General features: G+C 40.7%; 1 protein-coding gene across 12 annotated transcripts in view; it reads right to left on the bottom strand.

Moving 5' to 3' along the window:
• LOC138831335 (ecto-NOX disulfide-thiol exchanger 1) overlaps positions 1 to 22490 on the bottom strand; it is a 542641-nt gene that overhangs the window by 104353 nt on the left and 415798 nt on the right. For all 12 annotated transcript variants that reach the window (XM_070028466.1, XM_070028467.1, XM_070028455.1 and 9 more), the window contains 2 exons: positions 10679 to 10785; positions 6497 to 6614 (listed from right to left, as the gene is read on the bottom strand). In XM_070028466.1, coding sequence (XP_069884567.1) covers positions 6497 to 6614; positions 10679 to 10785 — 225 coding nt within the window. The remainder of the gene's footprint in view (positions 1 to 6496; positions 6615 to 10678; positions 10786 to 22490) is intronic.

The raw sequence follows: 22490 nt of genomic DNA, 5'->3' as shown, positions 1-22490 counted from the left end.
TGATTTCTACGTTTTTCAGAAGCATGTCCATTATGGACAGGGAAATGTAACTGTGCATAAACTCAGGGACCTTAAAAAAATCGACCCAAAGTAAACATCTATTTGAATTCCTTTGGCAAGTTTGCAAGATTTATAAAAATCAAAATCAAAAGAAAGCAACAACAACAACAAAACACAGAATGGAACAGAGAAAAGCTTTAACCCCTTGCAAGAGTTTAAGGAGAGGTAGCTCCTCTGCCACTTTTGAAGAGTTCTCTTGTCATTGTTAAGCCATATTAGTGCAATTAATTGCATTTTCTTGCTTGGTACTTGGGTTTCCAGAAGACATTTCACTTGTGGTTATAAAGAAACTGGCTTGCTTTTAATTCAGTGGTCCCTGTGGGACACATACCACAGCTGCATTTCTCTCTCCAGGCTGTCATTACCTGGGAAAACAGCTTGTCTTTCGAGCCTGGCACTCAACAACGAAACCCGGCTTCGGGGTCTGCTGCTACTGTAAAGACTCCCACTCCGGAAGGCATGTGTCCTCACATTGAGCCCTCCTACTTTCCATGCTTGAATGTTCTGGTCCCTCGGCCAATTTTGATCCACTTTAGAGCCAGCTGTTGTAAATCACACAGTCGATGCTTCCAAAACGGAAGCCAGTGACACAACTGTCCTCGGGGACACCTTTCAGTTGGCTGTGAAACTCTGGCCTGGCATTTAGTAACCCTTTTCTTCTGTGCCCGGCTGAGGAAGGGTTAGCAATGGGCCTTCTTTTGCCTTCTATGATCTCCTTATCGAAGATCCTCAGTAAGTTCTTGTTTAAGAACTACCAGGGGCAAATACTGTACACTATATCTGAAAACCAAAAGCAGCCTTGAAATCTAGGAGATACTTGGAGACAGCCTTATTTATTAATAACTTTCTAAACCTAAGGCTTCCAACTAATACAAAACTATCCAGACTGAATATTGCTAATTCCAACTGCACTTAATTGAGTTACTAATTAGTTGGCTGAAAAATTTGTAAAATTCTTGTTTGACTTCTTAGTGAAATTAAAAAAAAATTCTATACCTATGTTGAGAATGTCTATGGCAAATTGGCAACCCAGAGAACACTTCATGATTAAAAGAACATTTATTCTTATAAAGAGCTCAGAGTTTAAGTGAGGTATAATTAAAACCCAAGAGCATTTGTTTGTTTAATGTGGAAGGGTTTAAGTGTCGTCTATTAAGCAACGGGCATTTTAATTTCCCTCTTCTAAAATTTGTATTCACTGAACACTCATCAAAGAGTACACCAGGTAGAGATGTGCATTTTGGTTTATACTAGGTTTTGTTTACTAGTTAGTAGGTATTGTGCCTCTGATAATATAAAATATTCTCTTCAAAAAGCCATCTCACACCATGGTGGGAAGGACACCACTTTGAAGGGAGGGAACCTGCCATTCTGGATTCTTTCAAGTTAGACAAGGTTCTGTAAGAATGCTTATTGGTTGGAGATGGGAGGTCAGGGATGGTAGGGGAAAAACAAAGGAGGAGGCAACAATGCTTGATAAGAAATGGACTCATTACCTTGCTCATGTAATTGTAACCCCTCCGTATGGTATTTTCACAATAAAAAATGTATTAATAAAAAAAGAATGCTTATTGGTGACTAGAATGATGTCTATTTAGTATGTGACAGTGAGTTTTGTATAATTTTGGAATATTTTTGGGGAAAGCAATCATCCTTATTTCAATGTGCTTCTTGATGTGGTCCATTTAAAAAGAATCAGAAAATTGCTCTCAGATCCACCATTTTCCTCTTGACTTTTGGGCCAAAGTCATAAAAAAATTAAGACAAAGAGAAAGTACAATTAAAGTCAAGAAACTATGTGTGTTTTTTTTTTTTTTGTGTGTGTGTGTGTGTGTGTGTGTGTGTGTGTGTACATGCATGTGCACCAGTACTAGGGCTTGAACTTAGGGCTGCACACTTACAGCTTGACTTTCTTGCTTACGTCTAGAACTCAACCACTTGGAGCCTCATTCCTGTCCAGCATTTTGTTGGTTAACTGGAGATGCAGTCTTGCAGACATTTCTGCTGGGCTGGCTCCTGAGTATCTAGGGCTAGAGGTGTGAGTCACCAACATCCAACAAAATCAACAAAATTTTTTTTTTTTTGTCAGCTGTGGGCTTTGAACGCTGGACCTGGGCACTGACCCTGAGCTCCTTAGCTCAAGGCTAGCATTCTACCACTTGAGCCACAGCGCTACTTCCGGCTTTTTCTGTTTGTGTGGTGCTGAGGAATCGAACGCAGGGCCTCATGCATGCAAGGCAAGCATCTACCACTGAGCCACCTTCCAGCCCTCAACAAGAGCACTTCCTCAGGGAAAGGCTCCAGCTTAGGTGCTGGACAGTGCCTAAGAAAGTAATGAATTAATGTTTACTGAATATTTATTTTTGTACTGGTAACATCTGTAAAAATCACTAGCACCTTCTATACAATGGCTCATTTAACTCTCAGGACACTAAGCTTAACCATGCTCTGCCACACAAAGCCTCCCTCTCTTTCTTCTTTTCTTCCCTGTGTAACCTGCCGCAGTTCCACTGCCAATAGAGAGGGGTATAGTAAGGGGAAGAGAGGAAGGAATATAAAAGAGGTAATGAGGAGTGGTTATATAGACATAGATAGAGAGACAGAAGGATAGAGCAAAGACAGAGGGAAGGGAATATATCTACATTCAAAAGTCTAATTAAAAGTTTGATTCTAGAAGGAGGTACATGGAGCAATAACATATTTGTATTGGTATCAAAATTATCTTCACAGGCTACAGAGCAGGATGCTGGTCTTCTTAAATGAAGGCTTTGGTTAAATCTGTCATGATTTTCAAATTAATTAACCGAATTCATTTGCATTTTATCATCATCTTAGTTTTGTTCCAGTAAACTTGTTTTCCTCCTTAGGATCAGCCAATGAGGATATATGAACAACCTGGTCCATGATTACTATCTGGCCAAAGTCACTGACAGTGATGGAAGTACTTGGGCCAAAGACATGTTGTGAATTATTTAATGTGATAAAAAGGAAAAAGAGAAAGCAAGACTCTTCCTAGCTGGAATACCAGCGATAGATTTAAATATGATTATTAAGAAAATTAAACTTAAGGTATTACCCAAGTTCTTAGGTAATAAAATGTGCCTTTTCTAGAAACCAAGTTAATTCTTCCCATCTCTCCCAGGGGTATTATTTCCATACCTGGCTCCAGCCTAGGCTTTTGTTCTGGTGGGAATGTGGAAAAGCTGGCACTGGGACATCCTGGCCTGAGCACCCTAAGGAGGGCCTCCCTCCACATCCTTCCACATATGCAGACAACTCCTAAAGGATTTTTGCAATTGCCAAGAATTTCCAGGAGGCTGCTTCCCCCAGGCATCTGAGGCAAACCCCTACTTTTTAAAAACTTTTTTTAGCAGACAGGGTAGGCAGGCAAGGGGTTCCTTAGAAGGACGGAGAGTTTCACTTCTATTTGGCAATGCCCACCAGTGTATCAGAATGCTACGTTGTAAGGGGCCTACTCCTCTCATGCAGTTGCAAATGTGTACCTAGGAAAAGAGTGATGTGTCAACAAATAAGATGCCACTGGAAGATTCTTCCTTCAGGCTCTGGGAGCTCCCTGTCCTTTGCTTCAAGCAGCTCTTGGATTTGCCTGGGGTTGAGTCCAAAAACCAGATGGGAATTCTTGCTGTCAGGCTGTATCTCTGAATACCAGGGCTGAAACGAAAGCACTACCTGCTTTTGGACAGGATCTTTAGGGCTCGGTGGAATAAAACATGTTAGCTGCTTTCCCTTTCTTTAATCAGTCTGGGCTCTCTTCAGAACCCACATGCCCCATTCTCCAGTCCATCTCATTTTGAACAAAACGAAAGAGACTTTGAACTGTTGGGGCCCCAGCATTTGAATTCCATTTCTTTCATCTCTCCCCTTCATTGATGGGAGACAACACACACTGTGTTTTGTTCATTAATTCTGCTGGCCAAGTAAATGTTAATTCTGCTGGCAAAAGTTAATGTAAGTTCATTGTTGCACTTCATATAATGCTTCTAAAATGCCTAGGGAATGAACCAAAAAAGAGGTCTGCTCTTCAGTCAGACCTCCAGAGAGAGCCTCTGGTTCTTGCTATGGCAACAGATCCCTGCTTCTGCCACAGAGATTGGCTGCTAATCCTACAGGTGTACAAACAAACTTCCCAGGACTTGGAAGACCTCAGCCAGCCTATTGTTCAGCCATTCATATTCTACAACTAGTCTAGGAGACTATGAAATTGTACATAATTTTTCCGTGTGAAATAGGTTGTTTTAAGAGAAATATCACTGAAACAAAGGGATAGTTTCAAATTCATTGTTTTCTTCTCTACTTCCCTTGTGATGATGTTCAGAGTATGTAATCTTGGCACTCATCTAAAAACTTAAAAATGATGAAAGGTTTCTCAACAAATTTTTTAAAGTCTTGAGATATTGAATTTACTAATATCACACTAATACTGTGTTCTCTGGACATAGGAAAGCTTATTAACTAGAAATACAATAACATGGTTTTGTTAAATAGATACAAACTCTAGCCTAACTTAGTCTTGAGAAATATAGTAGCAGCTTAATAGAGACATAAACACTATGTTTATCTTTAGACATGAGAAGTATGGCTTCAGAAAGTAATAATATGGTGTCTACTTGTATGCTAAACCTTTCAAGGCTTAAATGAATGGATTTTTCAGATTAAGGCTTAATTTTCTTTCTTTTTTTTTTTCAAGCAGGAAGAAACTCGTTTATTAACAGAGCGGGCCCTTTTTAAAGCAAAAAAGAGTGGGTGGCATGGCAGGGGAGGAAGAGGAACCAATCACTGTCAAGGTCACACCCTATCATGCACCTAAGCTTCCACGGGCTGGTTACCCACTGAATGAAAAGTAAATTGGGCTCTGCCCACTCAACTCCCTCTCAGCGCCATCTTTGCTGCCCATGTGCTCTACAGATTCCCCCTTTTATGTTTTAATGGCAGACCCACTTCCCAGTTAGTTATCCTTTTCCCTCCACTGTAAAGGTTATTTTAACAGGATTAGATCGGTAAGAATAGCATTGGCCACGCAGGGGGTTCGAGGCAAGTCTGGGGGGGGTGGCGAGATTCACCAGACAAGGATAGGGAGGGCCCTTTTGCATGATCCAAGAGCCCATCCCAGTTACCTCATATCCCCAACTAACACAGTAATAAGCATCAGCCCTGCTACAAGGCAGTAGTTCTCAAGTTTCAGCACATATTCAGCTGAGGACTTGTGACAGGCTGCTGGAGTTCATTTCTACACCCGCTAGAAGTTTCTGATTTAGTAAGTAAGGCCTGAGAATTTCCATTTCTAATAAGTTCCTAGATGATGCTGATATCACAAGATGTTAGAGCGTACCTCTGAGAAGCGCTGCTCTAAGGAAATTAGAACTCCTTCGTGATCTGACTTCAGGAACTTTTGGGAATTCATTCTAAGCACTTTACACTTTCAATGACCTGACCATTTTGGCTTCTGAATAAAATCAGGGAAGGTCACCCTAACATATGGCCCTGTGGAATGCTGACTATTGTAAGTTACAAGAACTCAAAGAACAGCACATACTGGAAGAACCTTTGCCGCGATAGCTCCTTGTCGGCTTAAAGTCTAGACCCTCCACAGAAGACAACAATCATCACTTTTGGCTCCTCTATGTCTAGTCACATGCAATCTTTCTGAGACAAACGTGTTTTATTCACTGGTATGTACAAGTAGACAGAATCAAACCTATACCATCTCCCTAGTTTTCTTTTTTGGCAACAGTGGATTTTTTTCAGAACCTTCAGACAATACTCTTCCTCCTGGCCATCCAGTCTCCCTCAGCTTTTCTACTCTGAATGAACATTACCCTTGTCTGCTGTTTCAATACCAAAGAACTCATAATTAAGGAAAATTTTAATAGGTATCTCAGGCTAGCCAGAGCATACAAAATAAAGTTATCTTTCAGCTTCTTTCCATTATACAATTCAAGGAATGACACCTCTCACCGAGTACGAAATGGGGCCATCCTCTGATCACGGGTTAGGTGAACTAAAATTTAATAGGAAAAAGTCTAATTTTCCAGCATTTTGGCTCAAGAGACTAGAGAGCTTCTTTAGGGATGAAACAATTCCCAAGCAAAAAGTACATGGACTGAAACCAAACTTTATCTGTATTTCAGAATCATCTATTAACTGCCATACTCTGGAAAAGGATTTTTATGGAAATAGGGAAATATCCCTGAAAAATGTATAATGGCCCAGACCTTCATGTGGAGAAACAACTGGAGCAATTTAAAGCACTATGTTCCTAAGAAAGAGCTTAAAGTTATGTTAATAAAATGTAGAGTCATTCATAGATGAAAGTTTAGTATAACTCAAATCAAAGTGAGTTATTGGCCATCTCCCCATCTATGATATGACCGCTCATTGTGAGCCCTCCTGGGTACCTGGCAGTTATCAGCATTACCTGATTCATCGACTCTCATCTTTTTAGTAGGGCTGTCACAAGTCTCATCATCAGACATTTCCATTTCTTCTTCACGACGAATGCCCATGAGCTGTTCACTTTGAGCATTCCGGAGCTCCTGGAAGTACAGGATACATGAATGTCAGAGTCGTTGTGGCGTTTCCTACTGGTATTTGGGTATATTATGGCTGACATATCAACATCTAGAGTCTAAGGTGTTCACCCAAACATCCCTCCCACCTAATCTAAATGAAGTTCTGAGGGAAATGGGGTAGAACAAAGGCCAAAGACTCTGGTTTCAGAGTTGAGATAAATCCATGCTCACCAAGTTAAGGGCTCATATAGTTCAGGGCTCTCTGGAAAATTATTTAATGCTTTTTGAGTCTCAGTTTCCTCATTTGTTAAAACAAAAAGAGAGACAATAATATCTATCTAGCCAACCTGTTGTAAGGATGATGTAGCTAGCACAAAGTAGGGAGCATTCTCCTGGTAAGAACTTGAGCAATGGAATTTTCAAGAAGCCTAAGTTGACCACTAGTCAATATGTAGCTTTGGGACTATTTCTTCATCACTCTTAACCTCAATTTGCTCACTAGTATACTGTGGTCCTAATGGTTTTCATAGTGAAACACATTAGATGTTAAAGACTTGCTATTATGCTCAGTACTAGGCTTGCAGAGTTATTGTTTACTTATTGATATTCTTGATAATATTGACTAATGTTATCACAACCCATGCCCGTGTGCCCGCGTGTGTGTGTGTGTGTGTGTGTGTGTGTGTGTGTGTGTGTGTGTGTGTGTATGAGTGAGACAGAAAGACTGAGAGAAAGAGAGGAAGAACAAAAACTCCTACACTTACACCATGCAGGCATCCACAATTTAAACTTCAAATGTTGGCAAACAAAAAAAATAAAGGTCTTCTGTTTTTGCATTGTACATAAGCATGTAAGCTTTAAAGGTTTGCAATAATGGTGACTCTGGCATTACTAAGTAGAGCCTTGGATCCTTGTGACCATTTCCTGCTTTCTCCATTGAGCAGGAGAAACTAACTGATTCAATCAACTCAGTCCACTTGAGGGCCTTTCTCTACTCATCCTGAAAGAGGGAATACTAATAAATTAAGTTTGTGAAACTAATTGTAAACTGTTAAGAATTAAACAATATATTTCTTACTACTAAGCCAAATCAAGACATTATACCCACTTACATGAAATAGATACATGGCTATTTTATACTGTTTTAGATTATGCACCTGTGAATCCCTATTCATTCTGTTCATCTAGCTAGCTAGCTAGCTATCGTCCTCAGAAAGACTTAAGATAGGGGGAAATCTTCATTATTCTTTTTACTGCTTTAAAATGAAGTCTCTTAAAAACAGAGTCAAATCATTAAAAATAATTTTATTCTATAATACATGGAGGGGTAATAATACATTTTTATACTTAATTAGTAGCATGACCTTAAATATAGTTCCACTACCCATCCAATAGATGTGTATCTGTCACTCCATGTTACAGGCTTCCTCCCTTTAGGTCACAGATTTTAACTGTGCCAAGATGGAAAGGAATTGATTTATTGCTAACAGTATTTGAACCATCACCTCTGTATCCTGGAAATCACCCTTGTTGAGGACAGGAAAGCAGTAGGGCATAGGGGCAAGTTCCAGGAAAAGGCATTACTCGGCATCCCTGAAAGGCTACTGGCAAGACAGATGTTGCCTCTTTATGTGACCATGATACCTAGAAGAAAGAGGTCTCAGTTCTGTCTTAAATAATGTAAGGTCTTGGAGGTGGGCCTCAAACTTTATTAGTGGGGAGAGTTTTAGGTGGTGGACAGCTAATTTTTCTATTGACAAAGAGACCAAATCCCAGAGAAGTAGCTTGAAAGTACATGAAACAAGGAAAAGTCAGATAGAAAGAATAAATGAAGCTGGAAGGGCCTGTTGCTTAGTCCTACAATTAATGACAAATTGTCAGGCAATTTGTTACTGAGGGGAGAGGTAGCACAAAGAAAAAGCATGGAGGAAAGAAAAAAAAAACCAAGGGTGTTTCCACAGGGTGCCTCTGGTTCAGCAGTAAATCACTAGTACATTCTAATAAATCTGTAGAGGTGTTGCAGATAATTAACAGATGCTGTACATGGGAATGCAGAAAAAATCAAGCCAATTATCAAGCTTATATGCAACTGAGAAATCATCCACAATGTTAAATTACCAACCGGTATTTAATCAATTAAGCGACATGTAGGAGAGAAAATCAAAGGTAATTTAGAGTTCCATTTCCCAACGTGTACAGAAAGATGGGGTGGAAGTGGCAGGAAGGCACAAAGACCATTCACAGGAGGGCTTTTGAGGATTACACTCCATCCATCATCAGGAAATACCCATTGTATCCAAAGACCATACAGAGAAGCAAGCTTCCTCAGACTCATGCTGGATGTGTGGCAAGCCCTACTCTGGGCAGTACCAGTCTGGGGGATGGAAAGGACAATGGAATGTGTGCAGTCAGACAAGGCAAGAAGCCTGATAGCTATCAGTACTTTGTAATTGTGGACACTCACATGCTAATAATGGTCTTTTTGTGCCCAGGTATACTTAGTATTCATTCCATATGCCATTCTCCTAACATTTTTTTAGTCATATTCATTTCTTACGGAAGGAGAAATATCATAGACTGATCACTCCCAGATCTAAGTCAGAGTTGATGGATTCCAATTTGTGTTTTACTTTCAATCCATCCAAAAAAGGGTGTTTTGTTGTTCTTTATTTTTGTTTTTCCCTTTCCCCTCCTAAAAACAAGTCTTTTGATTTTTTGGTAAAAATACTGTACAGAGGGGTTACAATTACATGGGCAAGGTAATGAGTGCATTACTTATCAAGCGTTGCTGAAAACAAATCTTGACTTTGGTCTTAAATTGATGTCAGGGAGAATATCTGGTAAGTACCCTTTATTGTTGGGTCCCTGAAAAATTAAAAAGAAATCCACTTCCTTCTTATTTACAACCTTGAATCTATCACCAACCATCTTCTGAGGCACTAGTGAGCACAATTTAAAGTATCCTTCTCATCAACAAACTGCACTAGCATTGTAAATGTCCTGTTATTTGTGAAGTCATTCAGTATTCACCATAATAGCAGTGATAATAATTCATTTAATATTCCCATCTAGTGCCATTGGTATTCAACTGTAGCATTAGTTAATGGGCACTTAAAATGTTACCCAAATGATTGATGTTGAGTGCTTTGTGGTTCCTCAAATTCTTCATAAAACACTTATTAGTTAATTTATTTTTTATTTTTTTACAGGTGTGAGCCAAAATCATTAAGGAAATAAACCTTACCTTCTATAAGTTTGTGATATTTGAAAGAGGGGACTATCATTTAGAGTACTTTAATATCAACATGCTAGAGATGAAAAGGCATCCAAATGGAAAGCATTCTCTCATTTATTCTTGAAGAAGCAAACAAAGACAGTATACTTACTTTCACATGACAGGTTCAAAGCGTACACTACACTGTGGAGTCAAAAATAACAGCTGTATGACCAATGGCTAATGTCTGGGTGGCAGGGAAGGCCATGTCTGGACTCTGTCTTTGGGGGTAGATACTCACACTTCACACATGCACTGATGTTGAAAGACGGCCTCAGCTAGCCTGGACATTGACACCCCTTGTGAGACTTGCTCTGGGCAGAGAACTTGCTCTGGGCAGAGACTTGCTCCCTGGCAGAACCTCAGGGCTAGCACAAGGAACACAGCTTACGATGAAGAAATATGAGTAGGAAGGCATACTTGCCATTTTTAGCCCAAAGAGCAAACTGTCATCATCACATAGAACACGGCAGGGAAAAAGAAATGTGTACTCAAAAACTCATTTTCTATATTAAGTTACATTTGTCTTCAAACTGTTTTTAGGCAAAAGAACCTTGGTAGTGTTGGGAACTCTTTTACCAAGAATGAGAAAGATTCCATTCTCCATTTGTGGCAGAGAAAACATGTTCTAAGTGTGAAGTCAGCTGCTTTTCTGGACCAAGAACAGGTCGGAGGTGGATTTGAAGGGGACAATGAGAGGAAAATGGCAGGAGGACTGCCTGCAATAACAAAAACCATAATGGCTGCAGCTACAGTACTCTCTGCCAATCCAGCTGTGTGATGGTGGTTAAAAAGTAATCATAAAATCACCAACCTCAGAATGCTTTCGCCAAATGTCTATGTTCTTGCGCTGAGCTTTCGAGAAATGGTCCCAAGCTTTTTGTCTGGTAGAAGCGTTGAAAACGGCCACAATCTGCTCAACTTTGGTGAACAAGGAAGTCAAACAAGACAAGTAATTTATGTTGTGATCACTATAGGGAAGCAAAGCAAAGACACTAGGAGTCTATGGATGATGTCACAATAGAAACAACATCATCGATATCCGTCCAATTTGTGCCTTTTTGTACTTACATTTTTAGCAAGGTGGGGGTTGTCTCCTTTCAAGTCTGTATCCATAACTTTAGGTTAAAACAAATTCTAAGTTTCGTGGGGGAAAAGGACTCTATGTCTAAGCATTCTTTAGGTCTTGTTTACAAATGTAATTTAGTAGATCTACAGACATACAGACCATGGCATTGGTATATAAGCCTGGCTAGAGGCTTAATAGTGAAGCCAAGGCCATGTGGCTGAATTTCAAAAGCCAAACACATTTCCTCTCTTGGCCACTATGTCTAGGACCCAAACATAGCTCTCTAAAGACATTACCGTGTCCAGGTTCCAAGGCCAACCAATGAATAGGTCCACTAACTCCTACAACCTTTAGGGCTGTTTTTCTTCCTTGCTCTTTTTCCTCCTCCTTTTTCAGTGACTGAAGTCAGTCCCTCCCTGGCAGGTCATGGGAGCCCTCGCTTCTACTCTTAGGCACATGAAGGTTCATTTAGTCAGCAGGCCTAGCATACAGGTCAGATTGCCATACGTCCAGGCTGTACCACAATCATCTCCCATTCTCTATTATCCTGTGATAATTTTCCTAAGGGTGCTCTCCCTTTGGTGCTTAAACCGTTTGAGACTCTATCACCATGACCTCACTGAGTACTTCTGTTATTTCCAGGCACAGTGCTAGTGGAATGGTAAAATGCTGAGGGGTTTTGAACAAAACTAGATAAAGATCTTAGAAGTAGGTATTGGGGCTGGGGCAAAACCCATAATAGCCTCAATCTTCCTTAAGCTTATACTGGTCTAGTATGAATGGGATTAAGAGGACTAGAGCACTGAATAAACCATAGGAATAAGCCTCAAACTTTAAATAGTTAGGAACGCACAATTAAAATTAGATTCTTTTTGGGGGGGTCCGGTCAAGGGGCCTGAACTCTGGGCCTGGGAGCTGTCCCTCAGCTCTTCAGCTCAAGGCTAGCGTTCTACCACTTGAGCCACAGCACTGCTTCCGGCTTTTTTCTTTTTTCTTATGTGTTGCTGAGGAATCAAACCCAGGGCCTCATGCATGCAAGGCAAGCGCTCTACCACTGAGCCACCTTCCCATCCCTAAAATTAGCTTCTTATAGATGCTAACAACCTCTCACAGAAACATTTTGTAAGTTATTCCCAGGGCTCTTTTATAACAAAGGACAATAAAGCTCTTCCAGATCTATTGGTGTCCAAAGAGTGCCAAAGAGTAATAGAAAAATAACAGTAATAATCCACACTGAAGAAAAACTCTGAATGCCACAGTTGTTAAACCACACATAAAAGTATATGAAGGAGTGTAAGGAAATAGGAACACATTCCTAGTCACACCATGGTGAATATCTTATAATGCTAATAATAAGTAAAAATACTTATCAATTTGTGGGTGATTTTCCAGGAGGGTTTTATGTTTACTCTTTGCTATTTGCAAGAACCTTAATTGCAAACTACCTATTTAGCAAACTTCATCACATCATGTTTTTTCTCTCTCTATTGATGGGAGAATTTTCCATTAACTTGGTTTACACTCTCCCTGAGTTTACGTGGAGTCCCTCCTTAGCCTCCTTTGGAAAAATTCATGCTGCCAGCTTAGTCACACTGAGCTGTTCTGAATGCTGACCTTGCCCTGATTACCCCTCTCCTCCACCAGGGTATAGTGCAGATGGTGAGGTAGAAAACTTGTTGAGCAATACCACCTGGGCTTCCTGCTAGTTTGCTGTGCATGCAGGGTAAGTGACTGGATATTTCAGTCGACTTTTGCAGAAACAACACATAGCAGTCAGTAATCACAAGTCAGTTCAGAGGTCATAAGGGAGCGAGGGATGACCATGAGATAATTGAAAACTTAAGACCCATTGATTTCAATTACAGAGTTGTTGTTGTTGTTTTAAGAGCTATGGTACTGACACCAAGGCTGAAGGAAGGGACAATCCGTGTTTCAGTTGAATATTTGGGTTAAAAATAGTGAAAATTCTGCTGTCATAAAGGGAAGGTGGAGCCGAGCGCCAGTGGCTCATGCCTGTAATCCTAGCTACTCAGGAGGCTGAGATCTGAGGATCACGGTTCAAAGCCAGCCCAGGTAGCAAAGTCCATGAGACTCTTATCTCTAGTAAACCACTAGAAAACTGGAAGTGGCTCTGTGGCTCAAGTGGTAGAGTGCTCATCTTGAGCTGAAGAGCACAGGGAAAGCGCCCAAGCCCAGAGTTCAAGCCCCACGACGTACAAAAAACAACAACAACAAAAAATAACAAATAAAGGGAAGGTGCTTAGCAAAAAAAGGTACAGCAAAGAAAAAATTGTGTGTGTGTGTGTGTGTGTGTGAAGTGAAGAGGCACTAATGATGCATAGACAGGTAAGGTATACAGAAGGTAAAGAACTATAAGAAAACCCAATGGAGCCGGATGCCCATGGTTCACACATGTAATCCCAGCTACTCAGGAGGTTGAGATCTGAAGATCATGGTTTGAAGCCAGCTTGGGCAGGAAAGTCCATGTGATTTTATCTTCAATTAATCACCAAAAAGCTGAAAGTAGAATTGCTGCCCAACTAGTAGAGCACTAGCTTTGAACACAAAACCTCAGGGACAGCACCTGAGCTCAAAACTCAAACAGGACTGGCACAAAAAGAAAGAGAGAGGGAGAGACAGCGACAGAGACAGAGAGACAGACAGATACAGACATAGAAACAGACAGAGAGGAAGGAAGGAAGGAAGGAAGGAAGGAAGGAAGGAAGGAAGGAAGGAAGGAAGGAAGGAAGGAAGGAAGGAAGGAAGGGAGGGAGGGAAGGAGGGAGAAAAAAGAGGAGAGAAAGAAAGAAAGAATGAAAGAATGAAAGAAAGAAAGAAAGAAAGAAAGAAAGAAAGAGAGAAAGAGAAAGAGAAAGAAAGAGAGGAGAGAAAGAAAGAGAGAAAGGGAAAGAGAGAGAGAAAGGAAGGACAGACAGACTCAGTGGCCTATAATGCATACCTTATGGATAAAAATGAATCTACTCAAGTATGTTTGTGTTGAAGACATTGATTAAGACTAAATGTTGACTGTTTAGAACATCTGATTATATACATGAGGAATAGGTTCAGTTCATTCACTCATTCATTCAACAAAAATCTGGGATCGTACTAAATACCAGTACTTGGCTGATTGCTAGAAATACACCATTTAAGATATAATATTTGAGGAAGGAATAGGATTGGGATGGGGGGGAGGGGGGAGACTGGGAAGGGATGTGAAGTGTAAACAAAGGAGGAGGCTGCAATGCTTGGTAAGAAATGTACGCATTATCCTGCCCATGTAATTGTAACTCCTCTGTACAGTACGGTCACAAATAAAATAAAATTAAATTTAAAAAAGATATAATATTTGAGATATCAGTTTGGGGGAAGAAAAAGACAAGCAGATATTTATCCTGTACAAGAAAGGTATGAATGACCAGGCAAGGCAGAACTAAATAGGCAGATGGAATAGGGATCATGCAGACCTTTTGATGAATCACACTTGGCAGAAAAGTAATGGTGGCTGTTTAAAGGCTGGAGTTGTGAAAGGTCTTGAAATTAGCTGATGGGGCAAATGCCAGAGGAGAAGGAATCAGAAAGGATCATGTATGTTCTAATCCACATTATGAAATTTTATGTGGTAGGTGGCAGAGATGGAAGAGGGAGCAGGATTTGTTTGGTAGACGTGACTAAAGCTTATTTAGTTAGGGAGAGGTAATAGGACAAGAGGCCGACTTGCTCTGTGAGAGGCAGCGAGAAGGAAGAACAAGATGCCTCTAGTTTGGAAGAACATCAATGAAAACACAAGCACACAGAGAGGTCTAAGAGGGAAGATAAAGAATTTGCTTTCAGGCCCTTTGAGCCTGAGGGTGTCTTACAGACATCTATGTGAAGCTAAAACATGGGTAGGGATTCAGAAAGAAGTCAGAATTTAAAAACTTACTGGCCAATCTCTTTTTGGAACCATATTCTTTCAACAGGATAATGAATTAAAAGTAAAAGCAAATGTGATTAATCAATTGATGAGGTTTTATACTCCTCCCACCCCCCAATAACGGTAACTCCAAGATACAGGGAGAGAAACGGTGCAACTCAGCTTATGCTTGAGAAATACAGTGAATTTAGGCGGGCTGAATTATTTCTCTCTCTGTTGCACAGACTGCCCCCAGCCAGCCATTTGTCTTGCATATGAAAGTTGCTTGTCTCACAAAAGGACTCTGGTAGAGCCCTCCCTTCAGCATGAATTCATCATCTTTCTAGAAAAAGTACCTCAAACAGCATGCCCTAATGAGTGTGATTCAAAGACCATGTTGTGAAAAATCACAGATCATATGATGAGCACCATTGATGTCACAGGTAAAAACTACACCCTGTACATTGTCTGCAGCTGGGAACACCAAAGAGACAGCCCAGGAGTTAAATTATTCCTGCTTCTCTAGTATAATTCATATTACTTGGTTTATGCACAAGAAAGCTAAAAGTACTTACTGGCTATAAACGATGTTCAAAACTCAGCTTCCCTGTGAAAGAGTTAAACAGTGAACAAGATGGCTTTTGTTCAAAATGGCAGGCTTCCAGAAGGCTGTGCTATAGGCAGAACTAATTGAGATCAAACCCCCATTTCCCACTCAGTGCCTTCAACTTCCAGTGATTGATATATGTGTGTGTGTGTGTGTGTGTGTGTGTAGATATATGTATATATACATGTGTATATACACATGTGTTTATATACACACGTGTATATATATGTGTGTATATATATATATACACACACACACATATATATATATACACACATATATATATATATATATATACACATGTGGCTCAGAAAAGTTTAGGTTTTTTTGTGAATCTCACTAGACCGGGCTAACTTAGTACTCAATTTGTGATCTACCTGCTTTGGCCTCCTCTTATAAAGTGAAAGTACTTAACAAAAAGGGTACAACAAGGAAAAAAATTTACATGTGAAGTATTGAGTACTGAGATTACAGGCATGTACCGCATCTGGCTGCTTCTTATTTATTCAAGAATGTATTATCAACAGAAAGAGCTCTTAGTCAGAAAAATTAAATTGGCCCTTTACTCCTCGCAAAACTTACCTCTAAAATTCCACGTATTGTGTCTCAATTAGGTTGTTTGAAGATGGTGAAAAAAATTAGGAATGACAGGTTCTTCAAAAGTGTGCAAGAATGTCAGTCTTAGACACCATCCTAGAGTCTCTAGTATGTCCAGCAAGTTTAAATGAGGATCAGATACAGAGTATCTGTAAAACTTCCTAATCACTTAATATGGCTACAAATTCCCTTCTTATGATTCATCTACACAATGTACATACATACATATGCATATCTACCTAGTCTTCTACATTTAAAAATTTCTTCAAGAATAATTTGCTTCTTGTACTTTGCCCTATCCCAAAATTTCTGGGCACATGCCTTGTCTTCCTTCTTCCCAGACAGAGCAACTCTATTGCCTGTCTTGAAAAGCGCTTGTCTTTAGCCTGCACAGGGAAGAGAAGCACACATCTATGCACATACATACAGACCATATTTAAACAATGTGGGAATGATGAGAACACTAAGTACAAATCTCAGATTTCTGGGCTGTCTAAGGCCTCTCTGAATTTTGACCTCCAGGCAGAGGAGTTATTGAAAGAGAAAGAGTAAGGTCTTTCGAAGAGCCCAAACACAGCCCTTTCTCCCTCATTGCACTCTTGCTCAGAGTCCCAGTAGCTCCTACATTCCCTGTTCTGGCTACACAGCTGTAAAAAAAAAAAAGACTTAAATCCACTTAGCTCCCCAAATCTGGAGCAACTGATTACATTCTTTAGGCAGATGGCTTGCCTACATAAAGCACCTCAAATACATCTTGCAAGGCTAATTTTTGTTTTTAATGCTATCTGGGTTCACGATAGAGCCTTAACTCTGTAGAGTTAAGAGCATTTTTTTCCCTTTAAGGGATAACATTTTTCCAAATCCTCCAGGAGTAGCTCAGAAGAGATTATCAAAAGCATATAACAAATGAGATAGCTGACCTCCCTCAACTTCTCCCTTGTTATTGTTGTCTTAAGTACTAAAAGCTGGGGCAGAATTCTTTATCAGGAAAAGGGACAAAGGAAAGAGAAGACTTTAGATGTGTTGGAACTGGTGCACCTTGGCCTTTGCTGTCTGGACACCCAGATCCTGAGGGAGAGCAGTGAAGTGGGGCCTGCGGGGAAGAGGAAGCTGCTGTGGGAGATCTGCAGGCAGACTCCTGACTCCTGTTCATTCACTTCATGCTAGGGTCTGAGCAAAGGAGCTTTCTAGGAAGATTAGGAAACAGAACATAGGTCCATGTTTGAAGGAGGCATGGACTGGAATTTCAAGTTGAATAGAAACAAGGATATTTAGGGGTTCTGCCTTAAGATAGGTTTTTTTTTTTTTAAAAGCACAGAATGCAATATTGTGAATGAATTGCAGATGTCTTAGGCAGGGCTATAATCCAAGCTGTTCAGGACAGGGACATAAGATATCTAGAATTCAAAGCTAGCCATAGGAAAGTTAGTAAGATCTTATCTCAAAAAAATACAAGTGAAAGAAAGAGTACATAGAACATCTGGGCTAGGCATTGAATTTAATCATCTTTGTGTATAGCAGAGGTAGAGGGACTAACATGTATTTTCTGGGTAGATGAGGATAGTTGTTTGGTTCTTTTAGAAACTGGGATGGAAATAGAAGAAAGTTAACCAGCAAAAATCACAATTGGAAGCATGGCTCAAATGCTAGAGCAACAGCCATGAATGAGAAAAAAATCAGGCAAATGTGTGAAGCCCTGAGTGCAAACCCCAGTATCATAATAATACAATCAATGTGGGGTGGGGGTGGGGGCAGAACTATGGCTTCAGCTATTTAAAGCCCAGAGGAAGACATAATTTAATCACCTTATAGGAACAGGTACAGGGGAATTCCAAGGCGAAGTCCTAGGGCAGGCCAGAAATGTTCAAACGAACCATAGGTTGTGGGTAAATAGAATTTTCCAATGCAAAGAAGCCAAGCATCTGTGGTTGTGATAGAGTAGGAAACTGAGCTTGCCACCCTTCAAAAGTTTATTGAGGCATCTGAACCGTGGTACAGAAGACTGTAACTGCCTGGAAAGAAAGGCCCCTACTTTTGTCTCTACCAGGCTGGCACCAACTTTCAGTCTGACTCCTCAGCATTCTTGCTTTCCTCCAAAATCCTTTCTGTCCTTTGCTGGAAAGAATCATATTGAATAATGGCCTCACCAGGAGAAACTGAATGAGACTGTGGGCTGAGGGACTACTGTCAGGATCCCAAACCTGTCTTGGCTGTGTGTAAAAGGGAGGACAGAGAAATCTACACTACCACTACCATGTGTTATTCATATGACCTGAACACAAACTCTGTCCTTTTGAGTCCCAAAGGCAAAGGAGGCTGACTTAGACAGCCTGATCTCCTGGCTAGCCCCAAGAACCTCTGGAACAGAGGTTTGTAAAGTTTTGCTGCAAAGGAACAGACTAATTAGTTTTACCTGGGCAGATCCTGCCACTGCCCTGCTACACAGCTCAGCAGTTTGTCTCCTTCGATGGACTCCCCTTCAATGTGTGGGTACTGACAAGTCTCCCTGGGCATGGCTTTCTTCCACTCATAACCAATGCTTCTTTCTGGATGAATACAGCCTCAAGAAAACATCACCTCATTTGTCATTTGTCATTTGTCCTCAGTGTGAATGTCTTGGCTTTGAACAAGCTTTGTCTAGATTCTATTCATGTAGACAAGGACTGTCCCCCATCTTTTCCTCCAACATATGCACACCTCTCCTTACACTTGATTGTGGTTTATTTTCCAGACCTTAGCACTGGGCCCATATGAAAGTACAGAACTTTCATTGTTAGCTTAGTTGCTTGGCTTTATGAATTACCATGCACTAAATTAAATCTTGAACTCTAGCTACCCACAACTCTGGTGCTTTCAGAGTATAAGGCTTAATTTCACACATTTTGGTATCATTATTGAATTCGGTTGTATGTTAGGAGATGTTGAAAGGAAAAACACTACCAAGGGCTGAGTCAGTTGTGGTGAGTGAGCATTTAGCCGTCTCTACTATCAGCCTTCGTATCCTGTCCCATGAGAAAGAACATTCTGTGCTCACCCTTCATTTGGAAGCATTCTTATTTTCTCTGGACATTTATTCCCTGAGACCAAAAGTTTTTTTTTTTAATGGAAATAGTGTTTCCAGAATTGAGTACATTGGCAAGTATAGCTATCAGCATGGTTCCGAGGAGAAATAGAAAACCCGTTGGGCTGCTAATGTAGTTACAGACTTTTTTCTTCCCATGGATGAACTACAGCAGTGACTTCTACAGACATGGGGAAACATTTTAACACTTCATAAAATTCTTTTTTTGACAGCAGGGGATGTAAGAACCAAATTTCCCTGGGCAGAAATAAAAAAAAATGTTTAGCTGAGATGTTCCTGAGAAATAAACGATTTCAGAGAGAGCTTTTTAGGCAGAAGAAATGTGGACCAGGACACCAATCTGCCTATAAGGGGATCATGGCACACACAGAGGTCAGAAATCCTCACATTTCACTCTAGCACTTAGCATATGATCTGACACCTAATAGGGCCCCAATAAATATTTGTGGAACGGATTTAATCATTCATTCAAACAGCCAAGGCTTTTATGAGTTCAGGGGAGAAGACAGATGAGGCTATGACAGGGAGGGAATGTTGGTGAGCCTCAGAACCGTCTCTGCGATAACTCTGACCAGGCTCAGCATCTATAGAGAGCCAGGTAACACTCCTGGCCTCAATATCTGGCTTCCAATTCACAGTGCAACCCAATGAGACAAGCACAGATGTCACAGGTGGGACATGTGCCTGGAGGGCCATGAGGTCCCCTCTGCTAGGGTCACCCGAGGAGCTTCTGATAGCAAGAATAAGCCCTGGCACTGCAGGATGTTTAGATATACCGGGATAGGAAGGGGGCCAGGTTGTTCATATGGAAACAGATGTGGGGTTTTTAGAGGACCTTGGGGGATTATTTGAGCAAACCTTTTCACCATAGACTTGAAGAAACAGAGACTCAAGGAGCTCAGAAGACTTTCCTGCAGTGATATGGCTAATGAATGTTCCAGCTGGGATTAGAGCCCAACATCTTCTCAAGTCTAGTTAAAAGGGTATCTACCATTTTTCTTTTTGTAAGACTGATGATGAAGCTGATATCACTTACTATTTTAAAAATGTACACAATGAAGTTGCATAAGATAGTTCTAATGTGTCCAATCTCCAAGCTGAACTAAGATTAATTACAGCATTGTATTCCTATTACTGTAAAATCATCAACTAGAGTACATTCTGGGTACTCCATTTTAAATGTCTTATTAGTGACAAGTCAGTTGATCATGGTTTATGCCAAAACAGAGCAACCTTTAGAAATATATTGTACAGTTTTTACTTTCCAGCCCAGTTTTCCAATAATATCTTCATTTCCGTCTAGGAGTGGCTAACAAATATTTGCATGAAGGGCCTCGGTGCACTTACCAGAAATTAGGCCAAGCCCATGAGTGTGTACAATGAGATTAGAAAAGACAATAGCCAGGTGATATTGAAAGGCTGAGACTGGGAGGATTGCAGCTTGAGGGACCCTGGACCCAGTTTGTGAGTCCCCCATTTCAACAGAGAGCTGGACATGATGACCCATAACTATTATACTAGCAATAAAAGAAAGCTAGCATAAGCAGGCGTGAGCCCAGCCAGGAAGCAAGACCTTATCTCAAAAACAATCAGCAGCTGGGTACAGACTCATGCCTCTAATCCTGCTGACTCAGGAATCTAAGGTTGGAGGATCATGGTTTGGAGCAAGCCAGAGAGAAAAAGTCTTCAATACCCTATCTCCAATTAACCAGCAAAACAAAAATAAAAAGAAGGTGAGGGGCTAGAAACATAGCTCAAGTTAAAAGGTGACAATTCTGGGCAAGGAAGCTGAGTATGAGGCCCTGAGTTCAAACCCCGGTGCTGACAAACACCCACACCCACACGTAGCAGAAAATAGGGCTGGAGGCATGGCTCAGTAGTAAGAACATCTGCCTACCAAGGTCAAGGCCTTGAATTCAAGCTTCAGTATCACAAAATAGAGAGGGGGAGGGAGAGGGAGAGAAAGAAGGGGAGAGGGACAAGGAGAAAGAGAGAAAGGAAGGGGAAGGGGAAGGGGAGGGAAAGGAGAGAGGGAGAGAGATGGGACAGGGACAGGGAGGGGGAACTGCAGTGGAAGGTAAGAGAAAGGGATCTGGCTATGGGTGCTAATGGATGGGGCAGTTTTTATGGTGCTGTGTGATAACAGTGAGCATCAGTTCTGGCGGTGGAGGGGGGGAAATACTTCAGGAAAGCCCTATAGAGTAATGTGCAGAGGTGGGAAAGACAAGAGTGCTGGAAACACATACTTCATTTTCTAACCAGAAAGCAACATTTTATATTGTGTGATATCATCACACCTCTTCAGTTCCACCTGTAAACTACTAATTTAGTCTTAAGAGCCTCCTCTGTCCATTTCCATTTTTCATTATAAGAAAACCAAACAGATAAGGTGTCAGCAAACAATTTGATTCTAATTTTGCTTTCTAACTTATATGCTATAGTTTTTACTTTTTATTCATATTCATTATATGTATGACATGTGTTATTAATATTGATAGACCCTGGTCATCACTGCTATTTGCTTTCCATTTGCCTTTTCTCTACTTTGTTCCATCATATGTTCACTGTCTTCTCTGACTCTGTCTCTGTCTGTCTGTCTCTCTGTCTGCCTCTCTATCTGTCTGTCTGTCTGTCTCTCTCACTCTCTGTCCATCTTAAGAAGCCTGTTGGGAAAGTAGCAAAGGGGGAATATCTTGTGTTGAATTTTTGTATTAGCTGTGTATGTATCATAACAAGGCAGACACAGCTGATCATCCTGGCATGCATATTAATAACTGAGTGTGGCCCACATGCTTCCTGGTCTTATAAACAGCTCCTGTCCTGAGCTTTGAAATGTAAGCTTGGCTCATAACTGAAGAACTCCAAGTGAGCAGGCCTATGGGGAGTTCCTGTGAAGTATAAATTTTTAAAAAGCAAAGAAGATAAAAATTCATAAGGCTCTGAGTAGGAAAACTTGGGGAAATTCCTGCCAGGTGGACAGATTAAGAAATTACATAAGGGTGGGGCTGGGGGTTTAGCCCAGAGGAAGGGCGCCCGCCTGGCTAGTGCTAGGCCCTGGGTTCGGTTCTCAGCCCTGGAAAAAAAAAAATGGAAAAAAAAAGAAATTACATAAGGGCAAGACAAGGAGGACATAAAAACAAAACAGATTTAAGAATGAGAGGATTCATCTGGGCTGCAATTTTTTGCAATGTAAGCAAATGAGATCTATTCAGCTAGCCCAGAAAGAAAGAGAAAGTACCATGCCAGGAGAAGCAATGTCATACCATTTGGCACCTTTAAGTTATTCCAAGCAGAAATGAATGGCTGCTGTATATTCCAAATTCTTGGTTGGTTTTAGTTGCTGCCCCTTACACTTTAGCTAGTGTTAGGTGAAAAG

This window comes from Dipodomys merriami, unplaced genomic scaffold (genome assembly GCF_024711535.1).
Source record: "Dipodomys merriami isolate MVZ:Mamm:240054 unplaced genomic scaffold, mDipMer1.0.p SCAF_192, whole genome shotgun sequence".
Classification (NCBI taxonomy): Eukaryota; Metazoa; Chordata; class Mammalia; order Rodentia; family Heteromyidae; genus Dipodomys; species Dipodomys merriami.
Note: the sequence above shows the minus strand (reverse complement) of the source record. Positions and strands in the feature narration are given on the sequence as shown.